Source organism: Phalangium opilio, unplaced genomic scaffold (genome assembly GCF_054372755.1).
Source record: "Phalangium opilio isolate 3A_F unplaced genomic scaffold, DU_Popi_V2 ptg000043l_1, whole genome shotgun sequence".
In the NCBI taxonomy this organism is placed as follows: Eukaryota; Metazoa; Arthropoda; class Arachnida; order Opiliones; family Phalangiidae; genus Phalangium; species Phalangium opilio.
The window spans coordinates 3594628-3616732 of record NW_028324167.1 but is presented as its reverse complement, the minus strand read 5'-3'; the positions used below and the strand labels follow the sequence as shown (position 1 = coordinate 3616732).

The window sequence follows — 22105 nt, the reverse complement described above, 5'->3', positions numbered from 1 at the left end:
ATTGAATTTTTAGTAAGACAAATAAATTAATTCTTTTTCTTTTACATTTAAGGAGAGAGCTTGCCTACAGCATCCTATTTTATGTTGGCAACGGACAATGCGGTCGTAAATGAACACATCGCAGGTGATAAAATATCTACAGCCATAGGGATGTTTTTTGGTGTTTTTTATATCTTCAATCAACATTATCCTAGCGAGTGCCCTGCTACACTGGAATTTCTTCAGAGGTATCTGCATATTTTACCACTAATTAATATATTTCTGCAATACTTGGAATCTTTAGATTGGCTCCTTCTGGGCTTTTTTTAAATAAGGGGCGGAGTTGTAGAAATCGTCGCCCCTGACGGCATGCATAATGTGTTTTAAAGATACCAGTTAGCTAGGTCACAGCCTGCACGTTAAAAAAATTACGTGCACTTTCAACTAGCAAATAAAACGCGAGCACATTTTTGCAAAGTTTTAAGTCCGACCCCTTAAATTCAAAAAGATGTTAGTATGGAGTTTATAGCATGTTATAGATTCCAAGTACAAGAAATCTGAGGTTACTTTATGGAGCACTTTATTTTCGCTATTTAAAAATTTGCAGTTAGGCTTAAGTAGCAGACGTTTGATAGTTGGTAAATCCCATAAGGGGAAATTTAAATATTTGTAATTTAATATTTCTTTGCAAATTTTAGTTAGCGAATTCGGTTTTTTTTAATAAGGAAATAGAAAAAATTCCTTTTTCTATCTCCCTTTAATAATTTTTTTTTGGGGAAGATTTGTGGCTATTATCAATACAGATGATCCTAAGGAAGTCGTAAACACGAAAGTTATTGGGTTATTTAACAAAGTTTCAGCTCTTGAATGGACTCAATTCAAGCTATAGTAAATTTGTAGCATTGAGTTCGAAAATAAAATGTGGAAACAATGGGCTTCTAGTTAGCTGTTTTTTAAATTCTTAAGGGATAGTGAAGCAGTCAAACAAGTTATTTTTAATCGATTAAGGCTGTTAAATTATCCCCAAAAACGTTAATATTACCTTTGCGCGCGAAACATAATTCTTTAGCGCGTGATTTGAATCTTTTCAAACTTAAAATCGCGCGCGAAGGTAAAAAGATTAATTTTTTTGCCTTTCATATAGAGGGTCGAATCTGTTTTGACGTGCAATCCTTAATCCCTCCGATTTGTCACGGACAAACCAATTCTCCATCCACATGGAAATTTTCTTTCAGAATCGCGTTAGGCTTAAGGGAGCTCAAATCACAACTTTATAAATTTGGTGAGTAATATTAATGTTTTTAGGTATATTTTAAAAGCCTTGATCGATTAAAAATAACTTGTTTCTCTGCTTCACTATACCTTTAAATACAATTTGCATGGATCCTCACCATTGCACTTTTCACTGACTTATTGGTAGAATATACGAAATTAAATGTAAAATTTACGGTCTATTTCCAGTATTATCTGTGTTTATTATTAACCTTTTGGTGGAATATACTGAAATCACTGTCAAATGTGCAGGACTCTCAGATGTATTTTTTAACTGAAATTATTAATAAAATAAATAACTCTTCACTGAAGTTTTTACGGACTTACTAATAGATTATATGAATTAGTTAACGTATAATTTACAGGACTCTTTTAAAAAATTTTGCACTCTTTTAGGCAGAATATACGAAATGCTATGTCAAATTTACAGGATTAGCAACTGTATTTTTTGCTAATTTACAAATAGTTTATATGAAAGTTATTCTAAAATAAACAGGACTCCAATTTGTTTTTTTTTTACCGAGTTATTCATAAATTATACGAAATGAAATGCAGTTTATACAGGATTCGATACTGTATTTGTTACTGAATTATTCATAAATTATACGAAATTCAGTTTAAAATATACACGACTCGCAACTGTCATTTTTACTTAAGTAGTCATAAAATTTACGTACTTTACTGTAAACTCTACAGGACTCAATACTGCAATTTTTACGTGTCTGTTCATGAATTATATGAAAGTTACTGTAATTTTTACATGATTCCCAACTGGTTTTTTTACTGGCTTAATAATAGATTATACAAGGTGCAACGCAATATAAACAGGACTCGCATCTGTAATTTTTACTGAAGTATCCATAAAGTTTACGTACTTTACTGTAAACTCTACAGGACTCAATACTGCAATTTTTACGTATCTGTTCATGAATTTTATGAAAGTTACTGTAATTTTTACATGATTCCCAACTGGTTTTTTCACTGACTTAATAATAGATTAAACGAGATACAATGCAATATAAACAGGACTCGCAGCTGTTTTTTTTACTGACTTATTCATGAATTATACGCAACTTACTGCAAAATAAACAGGTCTATTTACTGCAATTTTTACCGAATTATTCATGAATTATATCACAGCTACTGTAAACTGTACAGGATTCCTAACTGAATTTTTTACTGGCTTATTAATAGATCATACGAAATTAAACGTAAAATATACAGGACGGGTAACTGTGTTTTTTACTTTTTTTTTCTTGTTAAAATTTCATGTTTTTTTCTGTAGGTTGTTTTTGCGAATGTCATGTAAAAGGTACAGAAATGTCCTGGCAACGGGCGCGTCCATAGCTTTCCTGTAATTTCAACAGAACATTTTTCTCTCAGTGTAGCTGTACAGCTCAATCTATAGATGCCCTGACTAACTTAATAATTATCAACGCTCAGTGCTGAAAATTCTCAGTTACGTTACTCTTAAGAAGTGGGCATGCACTTGGAAATATTTTTCTAATTCGAGAAGATGTTTTTAAATAACGATGAACTTTTACATTTAAAAACCAATTTTTATTTGCATCTACCTTTTGAAGTCAAATTCAACATGTGCGTTTTTCAGTTTTCAACCGGAATTTCCAGTGTACTTTTTGTCTTTAAGACAAAAACGATATATAAAGGGTGCTATGTTAATGAGCGTGTTTATTGGGCCCAACTGAGTGGAAAGTATAAAATAACATGGATTGTACAGCCCCCAAACATTGGCCCCTAAAACAAGAAAATATCCAACAATGTAGAGTACGACTTTAAACCGAGGGACCAGCTTGTTTTTGAACTATCTAAAACCGTTTTGTACCTTTACTCAGCTGAAGGGTGTAACCAAATGTTGTACAACCCATGTTCTTAGATACTTTTCAGTCAGTTGGGCCCAATATACACACTCCTTCACTATTGATGGACTGTATATTCCAGTGTCAATTAATATAAGACATTTAATCTGTATTGGACTGCTAGTTAATTCTAGACTATATTGCAATTATTTTTTTAAACCTTAATGATCTTTTAGTGCGTAATTACCACCTAGTTAAAGGTAAAATTGAAAGTGACGTAGAATGGAGTTGTTACGTTGCTGGTGTTCTATATTGAAGTGGAAAATTATTTTTTGCGTTTCAACAAAATCGAATACGTCTCGTGACATATTAAATATTTAACGTCTGAGCAAAGTGGTTGAAGATAATTTCGGTAATGAGCACGGCTACTGTTCCCGACAACAGCGTGAAAAGTAAGTAGAAGGGAACGCTGACGCTGCTCAGGTCCAAATCAGCCGCGCTTTTCATTGGTCTCTTCCAAGTGACATGCCCATATAAATGACGCATCTCAAGATCCAGATAGTCCAACGCTTGCGTTTCGAATAACGGTTCCACGCTGCAATAAAACATTCCTCAAGCCCCTTAATCATTTTACGATAACACTCATACCGACATCAGTTGGACGAGCTCGTGAATGATGGGGTTGTTTTTCATCCAAGTGGCGTTGAACATGAGGTGCAAGTATTCGAAGGCCAGTTCTTGTCGCGAAAAGTAAAGTCCTCCGTGGCTCAGAAAGAATTCTTTATTCTCGTAATCGAAAGTCAAGAATTGTCCCAAGAACCAAATCAGAAAAGTGTCTCTCGTGATCAGAGCTTTTTCTCCAGAAAGAAGAGGAATGTACGCGTCAAGCGCAAAATATTCCTCAGGCCTGGTGTAAATGCTCTTCTTATCCAGCGCGTCAAGCCATTCTTTAACAACTGGATCCCGCGTTGCCTATAAATATACGCAACAATGACTTCCGAAGAGGAGAATAATTTAACACAGAAACGTCTATTTACCAATACTTTCAGATACTCGAGGGTTCCAGATTCTTCGAACATGACAGGTGGAATTCCCGATTTGATCAAGTCCGAGAGGGTATCGATGCAATTGTAGCTTTCCGTCGTGAACTCCGTGCGCAAGAAACAACTCAAGAAAAACAGAATGAAAGTCACTCCGATCAGCCACGACGAAGCGAGCAGACGACGAGTAACGTGGGGCAAAATGGAGGAAATAGCTGTAGGGAATCAGGAGTATATAATAACCCTCCTTCGGAGGGGAAGTATGAAAGTGGGTTGAAATCGACGAACAACAAGTTTCTGCCGTAACGCTCAGCGGATTGACACACTAGAGAGGGGCCTGTTTACGCCCAAAAATATAGATCCTTCATTTCCTGTCGGCGGAGCTGCACAGGCCAATCTACTTTCTTTGTCGTCTGCTTTACTTTCTTTGTCGTCTGCTTGATGGTCGACGACGGATTTGTTTAGTATTCCTTGTGTTTCGTTCTCCAGTTTTAGCCTTTTTCTCGATTTCAAATTTTCCACATTTGGGCTCTGAACACATCCGTGGCTTCTTTTATTGTTTCTTTGCAATTTCAAAATAGTTTGGACCGATTTTGAACTTGTATCTTTTAAATAAAAGTTCACTTGAGAAGAGAAGTCGGCTTTGCGCTGCACGAAGGACGCCATTTTTCTAGACATCGGGTTACCGGAAGCTGTAAAGACGTTACGGCCGACTTGTTTTCTACAAAGACAGTTTACTAGTTTCAAGTCCAGCCTAAGGATAGTCTTATGTATGGTACGCGATGAAAACTTGTTGTTCGTACGTTTTTGTATTGAGAATGTAGCTCGTTTCATACTTCCCCCCGAAGGGGTTTTTTATCTACTTATGAGGGAATGTATTTATGTCAGATTAAAGCGCTAGCCATCTTTCGGTGGTATTCTCCGCTAATTGGATTGTGGAAATCTGAAGTAATGGGAAATTTCTTTATCAAATGTAAACAAGCTCTGGGGTTCTATTCTAAGGCGTTCGGTAGGAAGCGTACCGAACCAATCTGTTCGTTAGCGCCCAAAATCTTCGTTAGCCGGAAAAGTTTTGATTCTGAGACGTTCGGTAGAGTTTTTGTTCGGTAATTGTCGCAAGAAATCTTCGGTAAGCTAACGAAAGGGTTTTCCTTTCGTTACGCGTATACCGAACAACATTTTTAATATGGCGGTCGATCTTATTCGACGTGAAGTTTTGAGGTTTGCTTTGCTTGCCGATGAATTGCCAAATCGTGATTTAAGGCGGCAACGCATTTTTAGAGATAGGGCTCAACCTTTAGAACTCGATGACTATAGATTCAAGAGACTTTTTAGGATTAGAAAAGAGATTGTTTATAATATTTGCGATCGTCTTGAAGAGCGTCTTTCGGGTAGAAACGCATTGGGAATTCCTCCAAATGTGAAGGTGAGTACGTGTTTTAATGTTGTGTACAAAAATGACATTCATTTTCAATGTCACTTAGGTTTTGACTGCTTTAAGATTTTATGCTGTTGGTTCATACCAACTAGCAATAGGACAAGACCTTTTTCTTGCTGTGAGTCAAGCAACAGTAAGCCGATGTGTCTCAGCTGTCAGTAACGCTATTGTTGATGTTTTCGCAAACGAAACAATTAGATTTCCTGTCATTGAAGATGAAATAAAAACGAATAAAATAGGGTTCGTTAACTAATACTATAGACCAATCCGTTATTGACATGGGTGAAGAGAACTTTACAGGGACAGGACCTCCATCTTGGGTTTATTCGTTCTCGCCAAAAGATGGAGCCAGAGTTCACTACATGCTGGAGGCTAGCCAACTCTTGCTGCCTCTAGTAGTGTCTCTTGGCGTGAACGATAATACCCAAGATGGAGGGCGTGCCCCTATATGCATGTTTCTCTGTAAGTAATTAATGGATTTGTCAATTGAAACATGCTGTTTTGTTATCTTTTTCTATAAAGATTTAGCAAAATAGCCCAATTTCCAGGGGTGATTGGTGCTATTGATGGTACTCAAATAGCAATTGTTGCTCCATCAATGAACGATAATCGATTCCGAGAGTATCTTTACGTAAACCGTAAAGGTTTTCATTCCTTAAATGTTCAAATTGTATGAGTTGATACTTTCTTATTATTAAATTTGGTATGCCAACTTATTGTCGGTTATATTTCAAATAGGTTTGTGACCACAAGATGAGAATTATTAATTGCAACGCTAAATTTCCCGGTTCAGCCCACGACTCGCACGTTTTTCGCATGTCAAAGATATCCAACCATCTTGAGAGACAACATATAAATGGGCGTAAAGATTGTTGGCTAATTGGTAAGAAGCTATTTCAATAACAAGCGTAATGTAATTAACATCAATTTCATAGGTGACAGTGGTTACCCCTTAAGGCCTTGGCTATTAACACCGATAACTCACACCGAAAGAGGTTCAGCTGAGGAGAAATATGACATTGCTTTCACAAAAACTCGTCAAATTGTTGAGTGCACCATAGGAGTTTTAAAGCAAGTGTTTCGCTGCCTGTTAATGTATCGCACAATGCATTATCATCCTACAGCGGCTGCTAAAATTGTGTATGCTTGCTGTACGCTGCACAACATGCGTCGCGACGAAGCACATAGGGATTCAGATGACGAATTTTCTGACACGGACACATCCACAAATAGTGACACGGAAGATGAGGAAAATGACGCAAGGAGAAATATGAGAAGGCGATTGAGATTGAGAAGAAGACAAGAAAGAATTGAAAGACGGGCCATGGTAATGGATGTCCCCGAGTATGCACCCAGACCTAATGACACTTGGCTTCGTAGTGGCCAGTTACTACGAGAACATATTGTAAGACGCTTTCGCTAATGTACCCAAACAACCGATACTGGGTTTTACAAATAAAAACACCATATAATTGAAATCAACTCTTTATTGTTGTACTCATTTTTTATTGGCTAATTCTAGCCCAACTTGAGCGAAAACTGCCATATGTTTTGCTATTTCTGAAAAGGACAAAGATAACTTCTCCAATGAGTTGGCTTTCTGTTGTTCAATAACATTTCGATGTTCCATCTCTGTTTTGATTTGTTTTAAAACAGAATTCTTTTCCTTACGACTATCATTTTTCCTCTCTTCGATTTCTTTCAGAGTTTCAGTTGCTTTTTCATAGTTTTCGGTAACTTCTGTCCTATAATTCTTTTCTAAAAACAATTTTTTCACAAAGGCTTTGTAATTTTGTTTTTTACTAAAATAGTAAATTAAATAACTTACTACGCTTCCTGCTTTTCGAAGTTGTCTGTTCTTCCGTAAGTTCCCTTTCACTTTGGGTTGTTGATGTTGGCGTTGAAATATTGTCTTGAAAAGAAAACTCTTTGCTAGTTAGTGTCAGTCTTAATTGAATCAATTATTTAAATTTATTTTATCCATTAAGTAGTCTTTCCAAGTTTTCCTGACACACTACTATTGCTATTAATACCTTTACTTCCTGACTGGCTTTCGTGTCCAGTCACCAATGAGGGTTCCTCATTTGGCGTCGGCAATAAAACGTCGAAAATGTCCCCTCCTGTGGCAATTTCTGCGGCAACTTCTACATAATTGGTACTCTTACCTGAGTGTTCACCTGCCTGAGACTTAAATAACTTGATGTTAATTATAGCAACAACAAAAGCAGAATAACAAACAAAAATCAAACTACAAATTAGAAAGAAAATAAATTAATAAGGTAAGTCCTGCCAAAATAAATCATAAAAATTGAATGATTATATCCATTTTGTAACAACGACATATTTTTAAGCTTCAATGATAAAAACTGTTTGTCATTTCGTTTGTAAACCTCATGCTGTTGATTATTTGGAGCAGCAAATCCAAATTCTCCAACGTCTCCGTTGCCATCGACACACATTTCTCCAATAACAGCAAGCAGCCGCAGTTCTGTCTCTGTCAATTGAGATTGGGTTTTCTCTCCACCCCCAGTACAACGAATTGATTGTTTAATAGCAGCAGACTTCGCTTTAACATCCGATTTCCAGTCTGCCCATGACTAAAATATTCAAACTTGAAATTGACTGATTTACTGTATTCATAACATTAAACCAACCTTCTTCCACTTCTTCACGTCTTTCGTTGCACCTACTCCATCAGCATTTAGCAATTCTGCTAATTGTTCCCATAACTTCTCTTGGGCCACTTTGGTGAACTCTGCCGTGAGTCTACCAGACACTAGTTCAGGGTGATTCTCCAAGTATTCAAGCATCATGCACCGTTGCCTTTCTGAAACTCTTGCAGCACGTGGAGCCATTTTCCCAAAACAAATGTGTGTTACTGAAATAAAAGGCTGTTTCTACTGAAAATATATAATCTTAATTAACGCTACCTATGGTATGTCTATCATTTATGATGTAATTGTAGCAATTCAGCGACAAAGGCTTACCTTAAAATGGTCTCTCCTAAATATCAAAGCACTAAAATGAAACCATACAATACAATACATATAAATAGCAATGTACTTAACAGAAAAAAATATTCTTAGCTTACCAATGAATATAATTAAAATTGCCAACTTGAAGTTAAGTTATCGCAAATCGTGGCACAAACAAGGACTAAAAATCTCGTCTGCTACGCAGTCGCTTCAATATCATTGGCCCTCGTGATCCTACACGTGATTGAAAACCTCTCCTTTCGTGTAGGATTAAAAAAACATTCTATCATCCCATACCGAAAGAACGATATCTCTCTCACCGAAAGGCTTCGTAACGAAAGGGCGTTTAGGCGCGTTTAGAATTGCACCTTTTTGGTTCGACAGAAACCTTTCGGTACAGCTCGTTCGTTAGAGCTATCGTTAGGAATGTTTCGGTAGGATGAACGAACGCCTTAGAATAGGACCCCTGGATTGCTTACGTTCGGCGCACAAGAGCGAGGCGTTCTCCCAGACATTTTCCAGGGATTCTTGGGCCAGCTTCTTGACAACTTTCTTGGTGGACACCGATTGGTATTTGTTGGTTACGACGGAGTGAATGACGAGCAAAAGTGACAAAAGCATCAAGGTAAACACCATTAAAATCACCACCTAATTAAGGGAATAATGTAGTTCAATGAATTGGGAAGCGACTCGATTGCAAAATTTACTGGAGTGTCCATATTTAAGAAAGATAAAGATGTGGACACGACTCTTTTGGGGGAGGCCGACACGATTATCATCCTAGCCGTTTCGTACACCGGAGACGGACTGAAATACTCCTGTCGACCATCGAAAATCGTCAGTGGCCCGGGAATCATGATAAAATTTGATTTCTTAAACCAGAGTATAGATTAACAGGCAAACTCGTACAGTTCGGAGCAGGACAATTTGGTCTCGCCGAATTGGTCTCGCCATTTTGGTCTCGCCGATTTGGTCGCGGGACTAATTGGTCTCACCGATTTGGTCTCGGTACTATTTGGTCTCGGGACTATTTGGTATCGTGATTATTTGGTCTCGGGACTATTTGGTCTCTTGATTATTTGGTTACCTAATTAACTGCCTCCTTTTCCAAAGCAATGATCCCAATAATTCGTTGCCACCTTTTCCAAAATATTCTCCTATTAATTAGCTGCCACCTTTTCCAAAATATTCTGCTATTAATTAGCTGCCACCTTTTCCAAAACATTCTCCTACTATTTAGCTAAGACCTTTTCCAAAACATTCTCCTACTAATTAGCTGCCACCTTTTTCAAAACATTCCTACTAATTAGCTGCCACCTTTTCCAAAATATTCTCCTAATAGTTAGCTGCCACCTTTTCCAAAATATTCTCCAATTAATTAGCTGCCACCTTTTTCAAAACATTCCTACTAATTAGCTGCCACCTTTTCCAAAATATTCTCCTAATAGTTAGCTGCCACCTTTTCCTAAATATTATCCTATTAATTAGCTGCCACCTTTTCCAAAATATTCTGCTATTAATTAGCTGCCACCTTTTCCAAAACATTCTCCTACTAATTAGCTAAGACCTTTTCCAAAACATTCTCCTACTAATTAGCTGCCACCTTTTCCAAAACATTCTCCTACTAATTAGCTGCCACCTTTTCCAAAACATTCTCCTACTAATTAGCTAAGACCTTTTCCAAAACATTCTCCTACTAATTAGCTGCCACCTTTTCCAAAACATTCTCCTACTAATTAGCTGCCACCTTTTCCAAAACATTCTCCTACTAATTAGCTACCACCTTTTCCAAAACATTCTCCTACTAATTAGCTCCCACCTTTTCCAAAATATTCTTCTAATAGTTAGCTGCCACCTTTTCCAAAAAATTCTCCAATTAATTAGTTGCCACCTTTTCCAAAAAATTCTCCAATTAATTAGCTGCCACGTTTTCCAAAATATTCTCCAATTAATTATCTGACACCTTTTCCAAAATATTTCCATTATTGCTAATAAATTGTTCGTGGTAAGAGGCGGGCTTTTAATACTCATATAAATAATCTTCTTACCCCCAAACATTGTTGGGTTGGGTTAGGTCCCGAGACCCATTTGTCCCGAGACCCATTTTTCCCGAGACCCAATTGTCCCGAGACCCATTTGACCCGAGACCCATTGGTCCCGAGACCAAAACGGCGAGACCAAAACGGTGAGACCAAATCGGCGAGACCATAACGGCGAGACCAAATTGTCGCGTACCGCGTTCAGTTTAATTAAATTCGTTCCTATTTATCTTTCAGTTTAACTTACGTTGAAAGCTTTAGGCTCATTGTATAGGTTGGTAACTTCATTAAAGCTAATTTTATGGTCTTCGTAACATAGTCTAAATCATCGACAAAATTATGTTACTATGAGATATAAACGTAAGTTTAAAATTGGCCATAAATTAGCTAAAACTACTTTCAGAGAGATAGTTAACATTTCAAAGAATATAAGAAACCCTTTGTTGCTTGTGAGATTAAGGGTTTCTTGTTTACGATTCGAAATGATTTGAATACCGATTTGATTTCTCAAATTTTTTAACGTATAAACAAATACTTCTCTATTATTGGTTTAAAATTCAAAATTAATCGAGTTGAACAAAGCAAAGAATTTGTCGATTAGCGAGGACTTAGACGCTAGCAACGCAATTCTTTCTCGCTCTAGTCTCGACACAATTTAAATTTCCATGAAATTCCATGTAATATGAAAAATACCGCATGTTGAAGGATCGTTTTAGATATTCCGCTATAAATATGTAAGATGACTTCGGACGCTCCATTTCCCACGATTCCTGACAAGAAATATTTAAACATTTCTTTCCACGAAGAAAAATCATTCTCCAAGACACGCCACCGGATTTCCATAAACTCACAGTAATTGTCGTCACGTTTAGTGGAGTTTCCTCGGCGTACCTAAAAAAATTATTTTCCAATCGACGACCAAATTACGATTTTTAATAGGCAAAGAGTTACTTGTATTTAAAATATCGAGTATTTCCAAGAAATTTAAATGGATTCATTGCCATTTTGGGTTCCACTTAAATCCAAGCGTGTGCTATGCGAAACCTCTGAAGGCTGCAAAGTGTAGCTGATTGATATGCGATTGTTTATACTATCATACAGCGACAAAAAGAGTGTGTTAAATCGTAGTAAAATATATTGGAGGAGCTTAGACTCTCTAAACTCAAACAGAAATGTAATAAATGTTATTTTTGCTTTGACTTATAATTAACTTATACCCTGTAAAGTGATTGTTTTTAGTAGCAGCATAAGTTTATGAGGTAAGTATGACACTACCAATACTTCGTAATTCTAGAGACTTACTGAGAGCTAGTTCGACAACGACAAACGACAATTGCAGACTACACTCTGTGTTGCAGTCCATCTTTCTATTTAGTCTGTCCTATCCTTTGACAGCGCCGCACCATGCGTCGCTTTACGAGAATCTATGACGTTTCACCAACGCCGCTTCATGACAAGCTCTCTCAGTAACCAGTGACAACCTTATGGAAATATCTTATGAACTCACGGAAAGAGACTATAATTGTTGGTTTTAGTAGAAATAGGATGGGAACTTATTCTTCTTCTGGTTTAAGTTAGCGTCTAAAATGAACTTTCGCGTAAACTTTTAAGTGCGCGGTTTTAATCCAGTATACTGCTGTCAAGGTCAATCAACGCTTTTAATTTGACACAAGCCAATTAAGTGTTCATAAATTAGCTAGAAACTTAAGGGTAAGGTGAAGACAAAATTAACAAACCTAGAATCGATAATATTTTAAGAGAGCTCAGAGAATAAGTACAGTTATGGCATCAAATCATTCTCGACTTGTACCATAGGAGAGTTTTGGTATAACGCGTTATTATACCACTCACTCGCACTTACTAAACTGTTGCTGGGGTTCAAAACGAATCGCGGAAAAATTAGACGAAATCTGGAAGCTTGACTCAACAATGAAATTTATTAATTACTGTTATAGTTATTAAACGACATCTTAGACCCGGAAAATTTGTTTAATAGTTCTAAAAGTTTTATCGAATCAAGATTGGCTAGAGTTGGACATAGAAGAGAATCCGATAGGTACGGAAATATTTACCCTTTCAAGACTGAATTCTATTACAAGCAGGCTCATATTACACGTCATTTAATGATATTACGGCTGGATGATTTTTGAACAAAGTTAGTTAATTATCCTCCTAATGGAGTTGGTTTATGAACATTAAAGCTCGGTTTTAACTTAATGCTTTCAAGCCTCCTTTAAAATTGAACGTTTGAACTTTGGCAAGAAAATTCGATATCAGAAACCAAAACTAACTTGACTCCTGTAAAACTAAAGTCTATTTTTAATTTTAAATTTAGCTCGAAATGTCAAATGACTCGTTTTTAAAATCCAAGGTGACATTTTACATCAAAAATAAACTGTTTTTGACCATTTGTAATAAATTTCAATAATATCCGCGCTATTTCACGTTACAGCCGGTTATTTGTATTTTGCCGTGCAAGTCAAAGCCTTCACGAAAACGACGGTCAAACTAATCAATCAACAAATTTTTGAAACGAAAGTAAGATAATTTAGTTTGGATGTTAGCGAAGCAGAAAATTGTTTTGTATTTAAAATATAACCTTTCAACTTTTAAAGGGATGTACAATCCGTTATGTATTCGCGGGGCCTATATCAAACTTATCTTCCATCAAATATAGCTCTACTGAGCATGCGTGAAGTTCGTAGCATTATCAGTGCATTGGGAATGGGCATCTACCGTAGAAACAGACGTTCAAGCAGACGACAGCCTAATCACTACTCCAGGAAATAGTAACACTACTACTAAAAAATATAGTTCTTGAGTCTTATAGACACGCCCATACATAACGGATTGTACATCCCTTTAAAAGAAAACTCAATATCCCTAACTTACTTTGCTAGTGTGAAATGAAGTGTATTATTAATTCGAGAATTAGCTCGGAATTAAATCAAGTATAATTTTGTATTTGAATAGGTAATACTAATTGATCGTTTCCACGAATTTCAAATTCTAAAAGAGGCATTTTCAAGTATTAACCAGTAAACTACAACTGTACTTTACGCCTAAACCCTTTTAATTTATGTAAGGACAATAGTTTCACAATCGAGTGGAAATTGCTAATTTAAACTTTAATGACAACATACGCCATAAGTACATATTAGGTAAAAATGTTTGTAGGAAGTCATCCTCTCGACTAGGACAGGTATTATTTAGATTTCCCAACTTGTATATTTAGTATCCTGGACAGGGTTGGCAACTACCTACCCAGTCCGGTTTAAACCACCTGGTTTAATCCGAATTTTTCCACTTAAAAAAATCCACCTAAAAATCCGGCTTAATTATGAATGAGGGAAAAACAATTTTGTGCCATAAAAATAATTAAAATACAACCAGAAACAAGGCAAAAATATATGAAGAGATATCTAAACATTATTTATCATAAATGATAAAACTAATAGTTATGTTAGTAGTTACTGTCCAGTTATAGCTTACAATATTATACCAGTATCACTCGAACTTAAGCGACTGTTAGTGTTGGGCTCGTGCACTCAGGAAAGAAATAGATTTCATGAAAACATTTTAGCAGTTAAACTAGAAGACGATTTTATACTGGAACCAGGGCTAGGGGACAGTCTGGGAAATAGCACACTTCCACTGGTCGAAAACCAGTTTATTAATTGCTTTTACTAGTTTTTAAATTCGAGAAGTGGGGTTACTGCTCCTCGGGACCAGTTTATTAATTGCAAATCTATAGGAGAACAAAGGGTGGGACCAGTCCGGAGATTAGTTTATTATTTCCATGCCATCTTTTACAATGTCATTCCAAAATGTAATGACGGAAAACATTGGGTTACTTTGCTGTTAGTAGAATGTAAGTATATAATTAATTTATTATCTCAGAAATATTTTGCTTCTGGACTAACTAGTTCAAAAAACTTTACCTTGGTAACCAACAATAATGTGCACACGATTGCCACAGTGCAACTAAGGTATTTTAAGAATTTTAACAAAGTCAAGGTAGTATATTAATTTTGTGGGTAAAATTTGTTGGGATTAACCTTTCAAGCTTTGCGGGTTTACTATAAATACATTCAAAAGTGAAGAGTTGATCGGTTTGTAAGAAATACGCTCTTAACATTGACAACTAGCTTTTTGCCAAAAATATCAAAAGAAACAGAGAATGCGTAGAAAAGTTGACGAGGAATTATTTTCGGATTTTTTTGTGGCAACCCTGACCAGGGTAACCATATACATATATTTCCGTACGTTTCCATGACGGTGGCTTGATGCTCGTGGATGAGTTGCTTCCGGTGATAGGCTAAGATTAATATGATAGTCTAAATCGGGGCGGACTAAGGCCAAGGGAGATTATGATATTTCCCGTCTGGAGCTTAGCTTAAAAATCGATGACCTATTAAGTCGCTTCAGCTACCAGCTGGGAAAGCGCGGCTCTGACTACGCAACGAGATTTCAAGAGAAATGAAACCAATTATCACCTGATATTAGAACATCTGGTTAAAAATGTTGTATAGGCTGGGTGTTTTTACACAAGTTGTTTTTACTTGTATTGCTAACAAAAGATAAAATGCGTTTATACTATTTGGTTCGGTTCAGGTTCGGTTAGATTAAGCCAGGTTGAGGATTAGTTAGGCTTTGGTTATACTGGAACGAAAGATGTATTTTAACTTCAAAATCAAACTTTTGGAAAAAGCCAACCATATCAGTTACAAAACCTTGTTTTGAGCACGAAACCAGAGACGGGATCTTCAATCCTCCAAAGTTTGGGATCATGCGATAGAGTATTATAAAGCTCGTCTCCTTTTTGTATCCTCTAAATTAGCTTTAAAACACTGTATGGGATAATAATTCCCACAAGTTATCTGAGCACGCGCGTTAATCACCGCGCTACTTCTCTTACTGAGTGTTATCAATGCCTTTTAACAACTAATACAAACAGAGTGTTATTAGCTTGTGAGTGTATAATAATCTCCATAAGTGTGAGCAGAAAGTACATTATATAACTCCTGTATGGAACCTCGAGAAGGCTGTGATGAGAAGAGTGTGGGTTACTGGCGTGATATCTCTCGATGTTGTTGGGTGTTCTAGTGAGAAGGCGCTCGAAGTCCACTACGCCTACACGTACCTATTAGTCAGATCGATAAAGACATCCCTAAAGCTCGTGTCAACTCTATCGATGGAAGGTTTTGGGTTTTCGGCTGACTGGTTGGTTGGCCATATCTTCAACAGGTTTTGTATAGGTCAACAACCAAAGCAAACCTTCATTTCACAGAGCTAGATGGACTATTTCTTTTTCACTGCAATTCCACTTAACATTCGTCTAATTCGGTGACGCGACATGTATTTTCAACATTAAGCAACAAGGACCAAAGACGCCATATTTCACTCAAACCTTTTTATCCAAAACTGAAAAATATCCGCAATTATACGGCATGGCCCGGGTGTATTAAGGAACTGGCCACAAAATAGTCTTAAAACTACCAACTATGGAGTGCTTGCACGATGATTTTATTTTGTTTTTTTAAACTAACTTTTTTACAACTTTGAAATGATGCATAAAAAATGCAACGCGTCGAAAAAAACTACGTTCCTAGAGGCAGAATAGCTCAGAGTTTGCGTAATGTTGAGAAAAATTCAACCAAACCATGTCGAAAACCTTCACTAACCAATTAAGGAATAGTGACTCTGCACAAAGAACACACATATATTCTTTACGATAATATTTATGTCTGATTTAATCTGCTATCAATCTGCCATTATGGAATCGTATTAAAAGAGACAGCTGCAATATAATGCACTTTTAAAAGAGACTCATTTTAACTCCAGTAAAATTACTCCGTATTAATGTCGAGTAGTTCGATCTGAAAGGAAAATCATATTTCCAGTTTGATGGAGTTTTGATTTTAAAAGTTTTGTTAAGAAAAGTATTTCTGGGACATGGGAGAGTTTAGGGGTGGGAACTCGGGTCCACGTTGTGGCTCATTACCTCGATAAATCGAAAACGGTCTACCCTATTTATTCTCGAAACGAGCCGTGGTTTAAGACTCAACATGAAGAATATTTCGACTCAGATCTTTCAATAGACAAATTGTCTAATCGGGATATGTGCTTAGATTTTATCTACTACTTCTGTAAAATGGCTCAAAATTTGATCCTGGCTGTATTTCAAATATTTAGATTAAATTTAGAGCAGATTTTTTAATTGAATGTTTTCAATACACATTTTAATTATATTCAAATCATATTTTGGTGAAATTCAAATCATATTTTGACGAAATTAGACCATATTTGTATTTATGGTACAATTAAAATTTAATGAAATCTCTCTAATAGCTTGATTAAGTTTCGACCAGATATTTTTTTAAATTTTAATTAAATTTGGATCAGATTTTTTCGAAAGTTTTTATTAAATTCAAACAGTTTTTTTTTTTAATTTGAAAGAATTTTTTTAGTAATTGCAAAGAATTTGGGCAAGATCAAGTATTAAATAACATTGAATCAGATCAAGCTTTAAATAAAATTTAATAAATTCCGATCATATCAAGTTTGAAATAAATTTTGCATCGGATTTTTTATCGAATTCAAGTATATAAATATAAGTATATACTTACCAAATTAAGACATTCGCATGATCGCTACGAAGCCAATAATATTAGGCAAATATAAGCAGCCGGCAATTATTATTGTCCCGATTTCGATAGTTACTTACGGTTACTGTGAAAGGGTTCTGTAACATTGCGTCTTACATTGTGTAGTGCTGCCGAGAAACATTGAGAGGAACCACCGTGGTCTTCCGCCATTTTTAGCCACATCGTATGACGTACATCTACGATGAGGCTCTTAGTTTGACCTGCCCTGCTGTCATTCTCGTAGTAGTAGTAGTGTCGATAGTAGAGCCTTTGGCAGTATAAAATTTTTCGATCGTCATTGAAGGGAAAGTGAAAGGGAGAGAATTGTGGTGAAGTTGATATTTTTCGTTCGTCTACTTAAAAGGAAGGGAATTATGATAGTTAGGTTAAGCCATATACTCTCCCTTAAATATTCCTCTCTCACCCGTCGACAATAAGAGTTTCACGCTCCCGTATTTCAACATTCAAAGAAATCGAGGGAAATTTTGAAAGCAAAAGCAAGTATTTACTGACGTTCTTTTTAGAATGGTCTTAAGGCACCGGGATATTACAATTATTGGGTGTTTTACCGAATTGTTTCTCTTTCAAACGCTTCTGGCCATAAGTTCATGTTAGAAACTTATAAGATGCGAAAATTATGCGTCGGCATAAGTCTGTGTCATAAACTAAAAATTTCTGTACGTGTATTAATTGAGCGTTAAGTACTTCATGTTAGAAATTATCGAGGGGATAATCACTAAAACTATCTGTTCTTCGATTCGCCGGAATATTACAATTACGGCATAAGTAAATTTATACGGGTAATAATTTTATCAATGTTTAGGGTAGAGCATCGAGGGGCTATTCACTGGGGTTTTATGCACTGTAAATCGTTTAAGAATTTTAAGAGGTAGCGCTATTCACTCATTAGGGTTAGGTATAGAGGTGTTATCCACTCATTAGGGTAAGGTTTAGAGGGGTTATCCACTCATTTGAGTAAGGTATAGAGGGGCTATTCACTCGTACGATGTGGCTACTATTACGAGCCCTTGGGTCGTCTTGTTTTTCGCCCAATCGCGGAAATTGGTTTCAAGAATAGTTTTAGAAATATGCCGCGAGTGCCGGAAATAAAATACTCCCGGGTTCCACAAACCCCGTCCCCCAACCTTCCTCGCTTCCATCGTCTGGACGGGAATAGAAATACGGGCGCGGGGAAATTTTGGAGCGACTGGGACGAAATGTGGACTCGGTAATGGCAGGATTGCCACAAGTCAGAGATAGTCAAGAGAACCTGAAAAACAGGGAATTGAAAATTCGGAAAAATTTATCAGGAAGAAATAGTCGGGGAATTTAAAATAGGCCAAAAATGTCATGGAAAATTCAGGGACTTTTACCTCTCTGAGTGACGATGACGTCACGGAGAGGTATAACACTGGCCGTGTCTGTGTGTGTGTCTGTCACCGCATTGGTAGTTGGCAAATCGGAGTAAACGTATTCACAATATTCGGACCGCGTTCGCAGTTCACAGAAAGCAATTTTTGGCTTCTACTCCTATCGATAGGATTAAGAAGAACGCGGAGATCGGCTAGGATTACGAAAAACGTCTAGCCGGCCAAATGTTCGCGCAATTGTGGGTTTACTTATCATTTATTGTAGATCAATCGCCTTATATACCCTAAATTTCCAAACATTGTTTAAGAGGCAGACGCTCAAATTAAAAAAATCAAAAATAGCTATGTTTAAAATGATTTTAGGAGTAAAGTTTCTTAAAACGATTTAACTAGTGCTAAGGTAAATTAATGAAGACTAAAATAATATCAATTATATTTATTTAATTATTTAAGAAAACCTTCTGAATTGGGTCTCGACTAGGAGAGATTTATTTTGGTTTCCAAACTTGTTATGTTTACTCCGTCGTCTGCACATACACATGAAAGCGTGATACACGCGACGCCATGGATATTGCAATCGTAAAGGGGACTGGTATAAGTGACAGCTTTGATAGTTCAAAAATCTTGGCAGGAGGATCGTTTTGACGTTCAGTAAATGGCTAGGGTTCTAGAAAAAGTTGCGCAAGCCGAAATGTATCTTCGAATGTCTGATTTGTCTAAACTCTATGGATATGCTCTTCACTTGTCTCTGCATGTGCCATGTGCTAATTTTGAAACACTTTCTCAACAAACATGTTTAAAATTAAGACTGAAGAGACAGATTTGAATAAAAACTGTCTGTTTGATAAAGCCTAGAATAATAAGGGATAAGTGGACAAAACAGAATTACTGAAGGACCAGATATTAAATATGTTCAGTTTAAAGACATGATGTTAAAACATCAACTATATAAAAAATTACTCTCACCCCAAAATTCCATTTGCACCGTAAAAGGTTGCAAAAATTCAATTCCCCTTAAGCCAAGGGTCGTGTTAAAAGACTCCCAGACCAGTAATGGCTGTAGTAGTTTTCTTCCTTCTTCAATCCCTATCATCACCTCTCAAATCGGAATGACTGTCAGACTCTGCTTCAACAGCTATTCTTGAATCGTTTCTCGTCCGAGAATTAATATCACAGACCACGTCTTAGAGTTTCCTTAGTTCCCAACTGCTGGCCTGGAGATCACTCCTAAACACTCTTAGTCATATACTTTCAAGGATAAAATTCAGTAACTTCTGTCTCCACTGTGTAGAGCCTCGAAAAATAGTCGCTCGAAACTTTAATGATAAGGAATGCTGGCTATTAGTTTTTAAGCGGTTTAGCTCGAGAGACTGCCAGTTGTATCTTTATTGGTCTTTGCCTAGTTTTTCTGGGTTTTCTTTCGTCTTTGATCTTTTTAAGAAATCCACCTTTTTTGCGTCCAGACAAAATATACTGATGGGTGTTATCGAGGATACTGGCGGAACTCGGAAGCGAGGTGATATAAGTTCATAAACTTGAGCTCTGATTGGTCGACCAAGAAACTAGAGAGAAAATGAATTTCGAGTGCGACGTTCACATCATACTGGAAATATACAAATGAAGGTTGGTTTTCATACATACAAGAAGCCATCGTATAATTACTAAGCATTTGACCACGAATCTGATTGAACAGAATATCGTTGAAATGGCGGCACTCCAATAGAAAGTTGAATTAAGCGTTCCTAAAGAAGTGAAGTTTCTTTAGGGGAGATTGTAGAAAGTGGATAAAAGAGAAGCGCAAATTGTATCTTGAATTGAAAAAAGACTGCAATTTAAAACTTTTGTTAGCATAACCGATCCAGCCTCTTGTAAAATATTACACAAGCAAGTGATAATGATTGCCATGACAAAAGTGCACTGGATCAAAATGAGCTTATATATTTTTGAATAGAATAAAGTGGTGGAGAAAGTTTAGCCAAAAATTTTGATTTTTCATGGTAAAATTGGGAAATTTTCTTTAACTTATTTATAGGACTTTAAGTGGCAAAACAATGATATCATATTGGATAATATGACAGTAAATTTATTTTTCATATATTATTTGACTACTTCTACATAATCAAATATTATAGAACTGAATTAGGTTATGTAACACAATCTGCTAAAACTTGATAAAGGAAACTAGAAAACAATTTAAGTTTAGATGTGGATGGTCAATAAAGAGCAATTTACGCAACCAGGCTTTTTAAATTAAATTAAGTTGTCTCATACACTGATTATTTAGCTATTAAACAAAAACAATTGTATTTTATAGAAACTTACTCAAAAATATAGGATTTAAAGGGTTGTTTTATGAATAAAATATTGGTTCAAATATATAGGATTTTATAGGAAATGTAGAAAAAATGGGCTTCCTAAGATATCTTACACTTCATCCAAATGAAACGTTACCATTTGTTGGCCTTAATGCGGTTCAGTGTTTTGGGCTTTTTACCTTTTTTTCTCTATGTGTTTATGCATAAGTTTATAATGCCTCTAAGTAGAGAAATGGCTGCTACTCCTATGGCAATAGTGTTTGTCTGGCTCCCTTTAATGAAACCCTATACTCTCTCCGTATCATTCATCACCTCAACTTCAATACAAAATTGTACCGCCTAGCCTAGCGTTTCTTTTATCCCTTTTAGAATGTTTCAGGACTGAAACCGCCATAGGCGTAGAGTTTCGTAAATGTTTGGTGGGGCCCGGCTCAACCGGTCTGGACCAATGCATGATGCGAGCATATGATGTATATAAATTTATAACGAATATTAAGTAACAAATTTACATATACTACATTATATAGTATATTTATTAAGTATATCCATGTCCTATGTTTTCCTCTAAAGACAATCTAGGCCGTTTTAAAACAAATTTATCCGTAATTGCGCATTACAATGCGAATGTAAAAATCCTTTCAAAAATTTCGAGACCACTTTCAAAACTCAGGAAAATCACCAACTTAGGAAACCATGAGAGCGACTTAACCCATAAGACTATTTTATACTTGTGCCTCGAAAAACATTTTGAAAATGGTTTATCTACTCTATGGAGTTGGCCAGCGCCGCGCCTTACCAGGGATACTAGATGTTTGAAGAGGGATGATCAGCTGGAGCCTTTTCACGTTCGTTCAGACGAGTTGCGGCAGAGGTTTTTTTTAACGGGGATCTATAACGCGCGCCGTCTTGTTTTTCCCTATCAAGGACAAATTGAATTCCTATTCCGAGTATTCCCCCATTTTTTGCGTTCCACCGGACCTAAGCCGTTCCACAGCGCGCCTATTTCTCTCAGATTTCGCATCACCCCGCCATCATCCTTGATTTGGATTTGAATTGCCCTAAAATCTAGAAGACCGGTAGACTGTACTGCGCATGACACGCCGATAACTCTGTCTCAATTTCCGTCTCCCTTCGAATCCCTCTTAAAGCATCTAGTATCCCTGGTCTTACATTCGTCGCACTATTCCAAAAGCGGATTATGCTTCACACATAA

At 36.5% G+C, this 22105-nt stretch overlaps 2 protein-coding genes and 1 long non-coding RNA gene across 3 annotated transcripts; 1 reads left to right on the top strand and 2 right to left on the bottom strand.

The window, feature by feature from the left end:
• Positions 1-68: 68 nt before the first annotated feature.
• On the top strand, positions 69-1562 carry LOC149677697 (uncharacterized). Its single transcript, XR_016366422.1, has 3 exons — positions 69-227; positions 1124-1261; positions 1441-1562. It is a non-coding gene; the product is annotated as an uncharacterized LOC149677697 (long non-coding RNA).
• Positions 1563-3437: 1875 nt separating this feature from the next.
• Positions 3438-4774, bottom strand: LOC149677696 (uncharacterized). Its single transcript, XM_089837374.1, has 4 exons — positions 4531-4774; positions 4106-4323; positions 3721-4040; positions 3438-3663 (listed from the first exon to the last, which is right to left on the bottom strand). The coding sequence occupies exons 1-4, from the start codon at positions 4772-4774 to the stop codon at positions 3438-3440; spliced, it is 1008 nt and encodes a 335-aa protein (XP_089693500.1).
• Positions 4775-7180: 2406 nt separating this feature from the next.
• LOC149677695 (uncharacterized) lies at positions 7181-8747 on the bottom strand. The gene is made up of 5 exons (XM_089837453.1): positions 8638-8747; positions 8534-8564; positions 8201-8446; positions 7375-8143; positions 7181-7304 (listed from the first exon to the last, which is right to left on the bottom strand). The coding sequence occupies exons 3-4, from the start codon at positions 8399-8401 to the stop codon at positions 7802-7804; spliced, it is 543 nt and encodes a 180-aa protein (XP_089693579.1). The 5' UTR covers positions 8402-8446; positions 8534-8564; positions 8638-8747; the 3' UTR covers positions 7181-7304; positions 7375-7801.
• Between the last annotated feature and the right edge of the window lie 13358 nt (positions 8748-22105).

Bases quoted from the DNA above. Each gene is read 5' to 3' on its own strand.
- LOC149677695 (XM_089837453.1), bottom strand. From the start codon at position 8,401: ATGGCTCCACGTGCTGCAAGAGTTTCAGAAAGGCAACGGTGCATGATG. The intron at 8,144-8,200 runs GTTGGTTTAATG...TGAATATTTTAG, and splicing joins ACGTGAAGAAGTGGAAGAAG to TCATGGGCAGACTGGAAATC.
- LOC149677696 (XM_089837374.1), bottom strand. From the start codon at position 4,774: ATGGCGTCCTTCGTGCAGCGCAAAGCCGACTTCTCTTCTCAAGTGAAC. The intron at 4,324-4,530 runs GTAAAGCAGACG...GATTCCCTACAG, and splicing joins TCAAGCAGACGACAAAGAAA to CTATTTCCTCCATTTTGCCC. The intron at 3,664-3,720 runs GTCGGTATGAGT...GTTTTATTGCAG, and splicing joins CACGAGCTCGTCCAACTGAT to CGTGGAACCGTTATTCGAAA.